Here is a 12,384-nt window from a genome sequence, read left to right on the forward strand (position 1 = left end):
GGCTTCCACCATTCTCATGCTCTGGCTGGCTAGGCTCCACATGAGAAAGCTACAGTGGCACCTCAAGTCAGTGTGGATCCAACATTGCCACCCCTGGACTTCCCGGTCCCCTTCCTTCCCAGTGACAAGCTTTGAGCTTCAGTGATTGACTCAACTCAACCTGGGGTTTCCTTTCCAGGCTTCAGTCCTGACTCAAGAGCTTTTTACAGACACCTCCAACAGGGGATGAGGAGCCTCCTTCAGCTCTCTCAAGGCTCAGGGTCTCTGGCTTCTTTATCAGAGGTTGGACTATATCAGTATAGAGGAGAGCTCTGCTTCTAGCTGTTCAGGCTTTTCATTCCCTCCATTTGGGGCCCCAAAATTTTTTTACAGGCAATACCACAGTGATGTACGTTATCAAGCAAGGAGTGCAAGGTCCTGTCTTTGCAGACTAATTCTTCAGGTCTGGGATCTAGCTGTCCAGTATCTAGTGACTCTTCAGGCTGTTTACCTTCCCTCTGAGCGCAATATAGTGGTAGACTCTGAGCAGGTCCAAAACACAGGCTCATGAATGGCAGCTTTACAGAGACTTGTTTCTGGGCATTGTCCATCAGTGAGGTATTCCTCATGTAGCTCTCGAACAGGCATCTTCCTGTGTTCTGTTAGAGTGCCATGCCATCTGGAGTGGAAGACTGATTCCCTTTCTTTTCTTTGGAAGGAAATGTTTCCCTCCCCTTTCTTTACTTCCAAGAGTCATGCAGAAGATGCAGCTGGACTCCTCAAAAATCTTGCTAGAGAGACCCTTTTGCCAAGACTGCACTGGTTCCCCCTCTTAATGCATCTGGCCAGGGGCAGTCACCAAAAATTACCTCCCCGATTGGATCTCCTCACACAGGGCAAGGGATCTCTCATGCATCTTCCCTTGTCCACTATTTAACTGACACTATGGGTGATAGGGTTTTGATCCCTTTCAAGCACCTGTTTTCTGAGGATGTTCTCAGGGTTTTACAGGAGGCAAGGAAACCCTCAACCAGGAAGTAGTGTCCAAGCAGAATTTTTTTTTTCTCTCTGGTGCCGTGGTTGTAACTAGGACACTTTCTCAGTGAGGGTCCCTTTGGGTATTCTCTCTTATTTGAGTTACTCCAGTCTGGCCTGGCCAATTCTTCTGAGAGAGCCCATTTGTCAGCCATTTCTGTTTGTCTCCCCTTGAGTCCTCCTTTGGCTTCCTGTTTTGAGGTCAAATAATTTCTTAAAGGAGTCCTGCACATTAGGCTTCCAAGGAAGCCTCGTCTTCCTTCTTGGGACCTTAATTTAGTTTTGGAAAAATTGACTCTGGCTCTTTTTGAGCCTACAGATTCTACATCTTTTCAACATTGTACCTGGAGGACTGTTCTGTTGCTGACTTATCTGCTTGGAGGGTTTCTGAGCTCCAGGCCATTATGACCATTCCTCCCTTTTTTATTTTCTCACAGGGAGATTGCCCCTTCATTACTAATCCTCCTTTTGTGCCCAGGGTAGTAAATGAGTTGTCCTTGAATCAGTTGGTATAGTTCCCTTCCTTTTCTCTGCTCCTTACTCTGCTAGTAAGAGTTCTGCATACCTTGGATTTGTGCAGATAGCTCAGGTATTTGGATAGAACAAAGGCCATTAGTAAGTCTGATCAACTTTCCTTTCATCCAAGGACATTGGGTTTGGCCGTTTCTAAGCAAAACATCTCCTGGATATCCAAGGCTGATTCCTTGTTGTACTTTTCAAGGCAAGTCTGCCTATTTGGTAGAGCTCACTCCACTAGAGCTGTTGCCTCTTCTGGTGCCTTCTTCAAAGGGTTGGACACCAATTCCATCCTTGAAACTGATGCTTGGTTTTCAGAGCATACCTTTATTTTTCTGTTCTCCTTTCTCCATCTGTGCCTCTCCTTTGGGATTACAGAGAACTTTGAGAACTCCAATCTACAGCCAGTCCAGGTTCTGGAGTGTATAGGTTGCTATCCTGGACATGACTATTCAGGCTGCCAAACTCCCTCTTTCAAGGCTATCACTGCATCTTCGGGCCCATTAGGTTCTGCTGTGTCAGAGGTCACCCAGTGCTGTAGCCCTTTGCCTTGTCAGTTTAAAAACAACTGCTATATCCGTAGTTGCCCCTGGCTGGGTTCTACATGGGAGTTATTCCAGTGGACTCTTCCAGTGCTACCTAACATCCTAGGCAAGTCCCTATACAGCTTACAGAAGTTTGTCGTCACTTCTCATAGTGGCTGACATCCAACTCTGTGTCCTTCAGAAGCCCCTTTGATCTTTCCCAGCCTGCAGCCACCTGGCTTACTAGGAATAGAGAGTTTTTGGAAGGTAAGAGTTTTTTTCAAAGTTGAACTGCTTTCTGATCTTTACTGCATATGCATAACAGATCTACTTGGGTGGATGGATGGGTTTACTTTCCTTTAGTTTCAGTTTTTTCATAATGGCCAAGTGGTCACTTACCTGGAGTGGGAAGTCGGTGTTCTGCGATTGTCGGCCTTTTTGTCTCTATCTGAAAGTCGAGTAAGTGAACTTTCGGTCTACTGAAGTAGACACCTCAGTAGTCTTAACCCAATTCCTGCTCCTAAGTTTTCTTTATGTATCGATAGATGGGCATCCTTCTTAACATCTTCTGTCCATCTTCATTATTTCAGTCACCATTCATATAGAAAATGTTTTTTGCTGCTGTGTATTTGTAGACCTGTTTTATTACTGTATAATGTTGAATGTATCATTTTTAATAAGAGCTTGTACTGAACTGTTTTGTATTGCTTGTCACTTGTAATTTTGCAATGTATATTTATAGAATGCTTTTGTGATGTAACTTGGAGCTTTTCTCCCCCCTGGGCTTCCACTGAGGATGAGTACCCTGTGGGCCCAATTGGACTTTCTCAGGAAACAATTGACGATAAGTAAATTAAAAATGATGTACATCTTTCTGTAGCCTTCAATGTCCATAACTGACTTCTGAAGTGGATCCTTTTTAATTACTACTTTGAGCATGTCTTCCCATCTGGAACTTAACTGTGTGTGAAGCTACAAAATAGAGAATTTAGTCTATAATGTTTTGAATAATGAGCCTTGCTAAAACTGAATTTTTATTACAAAATTTTTTCTTGGTGACCAAGAAGTAGGAATTGTTGAGATTAGCATACTTAACACACGTGTATAATGCAGGTCCTGGAGGTGTTTGGGTACTTGCAAAATTTTGTGATTAGTAGATGAAGGCCAGTTGAGTTGTTGGCTACTGTTTTATACATTTGTCAAAGAACTGTCAGAATGAGTAATTCTTTTTAGAGTAACTGAGGTAGATTCAGCAGTGTATGGCACCTGTTTGTTGCAGACTGAGTTAACTCTTAAATTCAGAACTGAAATATAATGGTGCACTACGTGAAACTAAACTGTAATAAATGTTAGTGTGTACTATGTATGGGAGGCCAGATGTACATGTTGTGCCAAAGGAAGAGTGGTTCTGACTTATTTTGTTTTCTACAGGTGCAGACATCATTATTACGTACTTTGTACCGCAGCTTCTTAAGTGGCTGAAGGAAGCATGAATGAGTAGCACCATGAAACCACTGAATCCACGCAGCTGGACTTGGAGAGCTTTGCCCACATCTATCTGCTTTACAGATTTCAGAAACAGTTTAATGTTATGATTGACCTCAGACATGCATTATAATACACACACTACTCTTAAGCTATATGAATGAGATTTGCTGCTGTTTCCTAAAATACCTGGGACATGCAGATCTGTTGATTTTTTGCTGTCAATTTATCCGTTTTAAGTCACTGTAACCTATTGTACACTAGAACTAAGTGTTTCTAGGACTGAGAGGAAAAAAATGTACAGTGTAAATCTGAGAAAGTGTTTAAAACACTAACTTCATTGTAACCCTGAAATTCTAATGCCGTACTGAACTCGGTGAAATCTCACAAATCCATTGTAGCGGGTGGTCAGCATGTTGTCTTTTTCTGTTGATGTAAATTTTAGTAGGAAACAGTATTTTGTATGTGATGTTTTTAGAACAAGCTGTTCTACACTGTCACAGTAATTTGAACTGCATTGAACAGTATTATCCCCTTCCAATGTCTTCTTTATTTTGAGAATAATAAACAAGCTAAACCATTTAACCTCCAACTCATACCATCCCACTCTTTCAATGTAGCTGTATGTTCAGTTTGTTGACGGATGGGGTTGCAGTTTGTTTGCAGGAGATTAGCAATATACATTGTTTTCCATTGTAGTGCCAGGTAGTGTGCATCCTTGTTGGCATTCTTTAGAGCATGTTCCAGCCACAGACCTCTGCTTTTGAGTATTGGGTTCTTTAAATGTCAATGTATGGTTGGCCATTTGGCTAACTGCAAAGTAGCTTTTTATTTTTTCATATTTTGTAGTGGTCACTTTGCCAACTCACCTTGTGAACTATGATTGTCTTGCATCTGCACCAAGATTTTTAACTGCCATTTCTAATTGATGCACGTTAGTACCGGAATTTAATTCATGTCTTTGACAACTCTGGTTAATAATGTATTGATACAGCTCCTTCCAGTGGAGCTCTGGAAGTCTGAACTCAAAATTCCAGTGGTTTCATCCTGAACCTTTTCACAGAATTGGTTTATATCCTCTTATTTCAAACAAATGTTTGTATCTCTAGAGCCTTACTATTTACTAAAGGAGTATAAATAGCAAACTGTTTAGCATAGTGCAGTTTTTACACTGGTAGCTTTCACTAGATTCTAATTCTTGAAATAGGTTTTATAAATCCCAATAAATACAGATGTAAATTTATCTAATTTTGTAAACAGTTTGGTGTACATCATTAACCATTCAAGCTGTTCATGTACTGTCAGGCATATTTGGTTCATTTGAACGTGTGACTTAGCTTTTACAGTATTTAAGAAAGAAAAAAAATGGCTGTTATAAATAGTATGTGATCAACATGTGCAAAACTGGGAGAAAGAGGATGAATGGATTTATGTAATATGCGTTCACTGTACTCTGTAGGGGTCAAATATCAATGTAGCCATATTGCCCATCTTGTAAACTTTGCAGCTACTGAAAGATTTCTTCTCAGTGTTGTGGTTTTACAATCAACAATGTAAACATGAACAAGTAGTAATAGATGTTTAGAGGCCTCATTAGAGTGAGCAGAGAAATATTGGAGATGTCACTTGCGTTTAATGACAAGGCAGTAAATTCCTACCTTCTAGCAGAGTGGAGCTCTTGCAGGATAATAGTATTTCTGCTGCAGGATTGCAGATAATCAGATGCATGATTCAGAAGTTGCAGGCCATCTGACAGAATTTTTCTGTTACTTTATTTTGCCACTAGTATTGGTTACTTGCTTCTAACAGAGTAATGGTGCAGCAGTGGACATTGCACACTAGAGTGGACAATATGTGAGAGGGGAAAACAAATTAATAGAAAAACTGGCACTTTTCACAAAACCCAGACCACTGAAGCAGTCCTCTTTGAACACTGTATGATGTGCAGTCTATTTACTACGTAGTTTTGTTGTGCACATGTCATCTGGAAAATGTTAATAGCATCAGCTTATGTAAATAAAATGACAGTTTACTGTCTAACCAGTATCATCTAAGACTGAGCATTCCATTCCATAAAGGATTCTTTGAAGTTACCTCAATCAGCAGGTAGCTTATAGAATATCCATGTGCAAATTAGAGTTGGCCAGCTCCATTTCTGATGTATGCTTTGATGTAAAGAGCAGATCCCCTGACTTGTGGGGGTTTTTTGTGCCCAGGGAAGTAATTTGGCAGTTGGCATTTTTGTGACACTTTCCTCCTGTTCATCTTCAGACACTTGTTTTCTGCAGAGATGTTGCCCATTTTCCCTTATCCCCTAAAGATTTTTTTTCTGCTAGGGATTGCTTCTGAATGCTGATCATGAACCCTTCACAGTGCTTCACTTTTGAAGCTATAATTGTTTAATTACAGACTCCTCTTATGTGCTTGCTAACTGGCATCCAGACAAGTCCTTTCTCTACATTGTTACTGTCTCTTGTTGGAGAGGTTGAAGTGCCAAGTGCATACCTTTCAGACACAGAATAGGTTCTAGTGATATTTAAGCAGTATTATTAATTGTGTACTGATCCAAATTTGTGGTATACTCTGTCCAGTAATGTGCTTGGTTACCCTAACACAGAAGTAAGTACATGCTGCTTTGTTTCAGAACCCAACATACACAGCCATGGTTTATAGTACTTGGCGAAACACACAGCCAACACAGAAGTAGAATGGAGTTTGTCTTCTTTGTCAGCAGAGAACTTAAAACCGTGAGTGTACAGTCTGTGATGCTGAACAAGTCACCTGAACACACACTGCTTCCATGTCACCCCTGAAATGTCCAGTGAGCTTACCTGGTTAACGTGTATATAAAAGTGGAAACACGAAGCAGCATGACTTCCTAGTATCTTACTTCTTGCAGATTGTGTATATACAGCAGTAACGGTGCAGATATTCTGCTTAAATAGGCCTCATATTGATGCTGCAAAGTGCTTGAAAGGTGAAGTAGTGTTACTAAAATCTGAAACTGACATAATCATGTGTTTTGCCTTGCAGGACATTTAGTGCTAACTGTACTTTAAAGATGTTATTTGCTTGGAAGCATAGGCTTCCACCTTCCCCACAACCAAAAACTGGATAAAGTGGACATTAGAAATGAATGAAAAATATAATTATGATTATATATCTAGCAGTCCTCATAGGTAGGTATTGGGCTATCGGCCCAAGGGCTTAAGTAAGCCTAGCCAACAAGGGTCCCTGGCTTATGCCACCCAAGAAAGATAATTTCCTGTACCCCTGTCAAGCAGAGCCACAAGTGAACCCCTTTGTGTATTTCCTATTTCCCATCCACTCAAGATTTTTTTTGGAGTGCTAATGAGGAACTTTGACATAGATGGGTAGGTTGTTCCAGAGTATCCCTCCAGCTTGTCCTGTTTATTGTAGTGTCAAGGTGTAGGTCTTTTAGAGCGTGTAGCTCTGAGGGATTGTAGCATGTCAAACCGCTCTGGGTTTAACATGGCTTATATGTTGGGCAGAGATCTCCTCAGAGTAGGCGATATGCTACAGAGTAAAGCTGGAGTTTTTTTAGATGGTCAGTGTAGGGCATCTGTTTGAGGCCAGTAATCCTCTTTGTGAGGTACTTATGTGGCCTTTCCAGCCGCTGCAGATGTCTTGTGAGGTACATTCCAAAAGGGGAGTTGTACTCTCTAATGAGTCTGAGTGTCAATTAGAGGGGAACAAATGACCTATTTTTTTCCTGGATGAGAACCCTTTTGTGATGTGTGCCACGTAGAAGGATTTCCTGACTACTGTGGTGATGTGATTATCAAAGGAGAGACTACTGTCCACCTGGGTCCCAAGGTCTGATCACATTCGGGGTTAAGTAGACTGCCGTTGGTGGTAGTTCATGGGTACAGAGTTTTTACCAAAGGGGATGGCAGTGCACTTTTTGGCATTCAGCTTGGGGGCCATGCCTCTGACACAGGCATCTGTCTCAGTGAGGCCCTTCTGTAGGATGTCCACATCATTTGGGGACTCTACCATGGCTCCTAGTTTGCAGTCCTCTGCGAACTTAGCCAGAGGCCTTCTGTGTTAGCCTGTACTCTTTCCAGTAATCTTCCCCGAGGCTTGTCTGAATTTTAAACATTGTCCCTGGATTTCAGTAATGCATTTTTGTCTTTCTTTGTGGAGATGAGCCTTTTTTTTTTTATCCAGACCACAAAGATGCCATTAACTAATGAATGGTGTTTGTTTGTGTATACAACTTTGTAAACATAAGTCAGGTACTAAATAAGGAAAAATGTCAACAGTGAACACTTGGGTGAAACTTAAACATGTTTTTGTCCATTTCTTCAGTAATACCCCACATTCTAGGGCACTTTTATGGGCTAGGCTTGTCAAGGCTCCAGGGCCATTAGCCTAGTACATAACTCTTAAGTAGTAGTTTGTTTTGCTCCAGCTTTGCAGACTGAAGGCAGCAGTTTTGATGTATTTTTGACTTCTTGTTTTCTTCCCACAGTGTCTCCCCATAGTACCGGGGTCACTTTTTAACTGTCTTGAGTAATAAGTGCAGTTCCTTTAATCCATACTCTGCATAACTGTTGAGAGTTTTAAGATATCATCTTTTTTTTTTTTTAACTGGTATCCCTTCCTTCACTCGTTCTCTGCCAGTAATCTATGAATTTCCCCCCATAGAACATGTAGCTAAGTGAGTTTTGTTTGAAAGTAGGAACATGAAGTGGTTCCTAGGTTGCCATTTAGTAATGGGTTGTGGAGCTGTACAACAGACATACCAATGGCATTTGTCACACGACTTATCTAATGGAGCACTGAGGAAGCAACATTCCTTACAAGCATGCATCTAAACTTTAGGCCAGACAGGTGTTTGCTAGGAACTTTAATGACCAGTTTATAGGGAAGTACATAACTGAAGGCAATGTATTATTTGGGTAAAGGCACGCCAACTCCACAGATATAAGATAGAGGACTACTTGCCCACTGGTGTATGAACTTGATAACAAACTTGATGAATCTACAGAAATGACCTCTGGAACATTCATAAAACAATTGTCCTGACAGCACTGGTAACATTGCTATTTAAGAGAGATGTCAACTAACTGGTACTCTTGTATGTCAGTACTGAACACAGAGCAAGCAGTGCTATGTCTTGAGGCACAGAATGGCAGTATGCTTACAGGAGATTGAGATCAAGATTGAAGGCCCAACATACTTAGCTTGCCACAAGTTCTATTTGCTGGAGTGCAGGACCACTTTTTCCTTTAATTTTTCAGTTGTCAGAAAGCATAGCTTTAGAGTTCCCCACATTCAGTAGTTGGGCGTTTCAGGTTTGAGGTTCTTCTGTAGTGATGACAGACTAGTTCTTGTACTCCTATAGAAGGGCCTTAGTCATTTACATACTTAATTTTGTTGCAAGAGTGCCTGCATTTCTTTATATCATTCACAAGCATATTGAAGAGAATGGATAAATTTACAGTTGTGTAAGTTGCACTTATCCATGACAGTAGATGTTCGAATTCTCACTGCTGTAGTAGTCCTTAGGCTATATGAATTGTTTTCCACATAGGAAACAACAACCAGCAAGCTTGAAAAAGCTCGGACTCCTCTCCCACACTCCTACATACTTACTAGTGATTGCCGAATCCCGAAGAGGAAATGCAGCAATCATTCTAGCTTTCTTTAGGAGCTTCTTGCCCATATAATGAGAGAAGAGACCAACAATCTAGGGTTGCCACCTTTTAATAAAGCCAAAGAGGGACATGGAGGTGTCGCCAGTAGGACATGGGGTGTTTGGCCAATATGACACTGGTCACACCCCCACCATGACATCACCAGAGTTGTTGAAAGAGATGCAGTGTTGCAGTTATGGGTACAATATTTTGAAGTTATTACTGCATGCTGAAAACTCATAAACCATTTAATGAAGTGAAGCATTACTGTAAAAACACATTGCTCAGTTGTAACAGTAAGTAAACTTTAATGGAAAAATACACTACTCATATTAAACACACTTGTTTATTAAAAGAAAGTAAATACAATTCTACATAGACCTTTTGTTTTCCTTCAGAATAGTCATAAGTTTATGTACTGCACACAAGCTAAACGTGTATAATTACAACTGTTTCCATTGCAAATTAAAGCAAAAAAACACAAAACTACATGCTGCACACTACAAGGTATGTAGAGTAAATCACTTTCTTTTTTAAAATGCATACTTTTCATTTGATTTTATGGCTGAAGAAGGGCCCTGTTTGATACAATCATAGCTCTCAACCTTCCATTGCTAAAATGAGGAACACTCACCTTCATAATGTGGAACAAATGGGCAAAATATGGAACACATACTAATGGCTTACTAACAACTTCAAATAGGAAGGTCCTAGGATGGTTAAAATATGCTGGTTTTACTTATAAAATGAATTAATATGATTCATTTCAATTTACCATGGATTTCACTTAAAAAAAAAAAAAAAATTCCTAACACTGAATGTGTGACACTCTTTCAATGTGGAACTTTGAGAAATTTCAAGGAACATGAACTTTTTAAGACCCCAAATGAGGTATGTTCCTCGTAATGAGGTACACTTAAGAGGTATGGGTACAATATTTGAATGTCACATTTCATCCGGTAATTAATAGCCCTCATTAATTTGGCTTTTAACAAGTCCACAAAACAATGGTTTCGCACATCTGTCCATTTACTTTTCACCAAAGAAAAAACTCATTCTGCAAACACATTTGATGTTGGTATAGATAATACCCTAGCAATTACCAGATGTATTGCAGTCAGCTCAGGCCCTTCTCTGAAAAGCTTCAGACACTTTTCTCCTGGGGGACAAGCTTGCGGTACATAACTGTTGGAAAAAGGGCTTAATTGCTATATAGTCCAGGTCCCGGAAAAGATGGTGGTCTATGTCCTGCAGACACGGGGCAGTGGTCGCATCAAGTATGCCACTGAAAGCAAAGGGCTCAGTTAAAGATCATTTAGACAGTGTAAAGCAGCAGTTTTCAGTGTAATCAAACCAATCAAACACCGAGGCCAGACCCAGACTTTGGAATCCGGCCGACTGAAGGGCTGCCTGAGGCAGGACAACCCATATGTTATGACTGCAGATGCATACCTATTGGACATCTACATTTATGGTAGGTACAAAACTGTACTTTCCAAGTACCTGACTGCTGTCTCCAAGAACATGAAGTCAGTCTCCAGTTTTAACAGAAGTGCTGTCTAATGTGCTCATAGTAAGTTTTCCTCCAAAGAAAGCACCTTCACCTCTTGCTTGCAGTTTTTCCTTGAGAGAGACCATTACAGAAAATGTTTCCTTGGCTGCAAGTGCTGTTTTTCCTAATGTACTTGTACATTCATTGAAATCCACAAGAACAACATTGAGGGAGTGCAAACAGTGCTGGGGCAGTGTAGACCATGCGTTCTCTTCATGCTCATTAACTGAAAGTGCCGCCATATCTGCTTGGGGGGGGGGGGGGGTTCTTCTTCTCCCTGGAATAGGAAATGGGACTGGGAGATTTTTTTTCACTATTCTTTCAATGGCTGGCAGTAGTGACAGCCACCTTGTTGGCACGTTTTAACACTGTAAAATTCCATGCCACAAAACTCAAAAAGTCTTTCAAGTCTGTGGTCCTTGTGCCCAGAACCTGATAAATGGCTGAAAAGTTTTATCACAAATACTTCCACATCATAAGGTAGTTGTGCTACAGCTTTTTTAGCTGCATTATGAATGGTGTGGGCAACACAGCCAGTGAAGTGATGGAATAATTTCTTTTAAGTTGCTATACACACCAACCCCATATGCTGAAATGCTGTTCCAGGGCAAGGAGTGCTTTTCCATAATGTCGAAATCTGTTGTGATATTGCCTGGGGAGATTCATCAAGGTCTTAGAAGTCCAAAACACCATTCACCACCCCTTCTTTAGAAAAATTCCTCACAAGTGGAAATAATTTTGTTGCCTTTGTTGGAAGCATCTGATGAAATTCCAGATGAAAGTGCCTGGTTTTTGAAGGTCATGTTGGAGGCATTCCAATGATTGTGGTCCCAAAACATTTTCGACAATGGCTTCAGCCTTGGTTTCTTCCGCAAGATGTTTTTTTTTCTGCATTGTCCAAGTCGCTGTACAACTGGCTGGCCAGCTTTTATTGCACAGAATATTTTTTTATTTTTACATTTGTTTACCAGTATTGTCCGACTGGGACAGTGCCCATTTTCAGCAGAGGCCCTGGAAGAAAAGCTGCAGCATAAGCTTACATACAAAATCGTAACATTAAGCAATAGAAATTCTAGGCAAAAAGTGAGTGTACACATTTACAGGATAAAAATGTAAAAACAAAAATATATACATAGTGTGTAGTAGAACAAAACTTTAAACACTAATATAGACAAATATATAGTTGAACTTGTATATGTGGAGGAACATGACAGTAAATTAACTAGGGAGAATCACTTGGGCAAAGTAGTGCATAGTTAGTAATGCTTCCATGGTAAGAGTTGCAGCTAGGAATGTAACCACTTATAGCGAAGTAGAGTTTTCAGAAGGGATATGTTAAGAGTTGGTACGTACAGCCAAATTGTATAAGTAATGTTAAGTTAATAATTAACCTGGAGTGTTGCATGTTCAAAGCCGGGATTCAAATAAGTACATTTTGAGAGATATTTTGAAATTATTAAGATTGCTTATGGATCTATTACTATGTGGAAGGGTATTCCAATTTGCCTGCTGTATTTGGATACTTTGGTTACTTGGAGTAAGTTTTTGTTAGCTGATCAAAGACTACGAATATTAGTAGGGTTGTAGAAGATTTTTTTTTAGGGAAGATACGTTGTCAGGATTGTGGATT

General features: G+C 40.3%; 1 protein-coding gene across 1 annotated transcript in view; it reads left to right on the forward strand.

Annotated features, from left to right (window-relative positions):
- The window catches only part of ALAD (aminolevulinate dehydratase), an 870,814-nt gene extending 866,683 nt beyond the window's left edge, over positions 1–4,131 (forward strand). Inside the window, 1 exon segment of the mRNA XM_044058183.1 lies at positions 3,486–4,131. Within this exon segment, the coding sequence (XP_043914118.1) occupies positions 3,486–3,547 (62 nt within the window). The 3' untranslated portion in view covers positions 3,548–4,131.
- Positions 4,132–12,384: the final 8,253 nt, after the last annotated feature.

This window comes from Protopterus annectens, chromosome 16.part0, assembly GCF_019279795.1.
Source record: "Protopterus annectens isolate FY-2018-M chromosome 16.part0, PAN1.0, whole genome shotgun sequence".
Classification (NCBI taxonomy): domain Eukaryota; kingdom Metazoa; phylum Chordata; order Ceratodontiformes; family Protopteridae; genus Protopterus; species Protopterus annectens.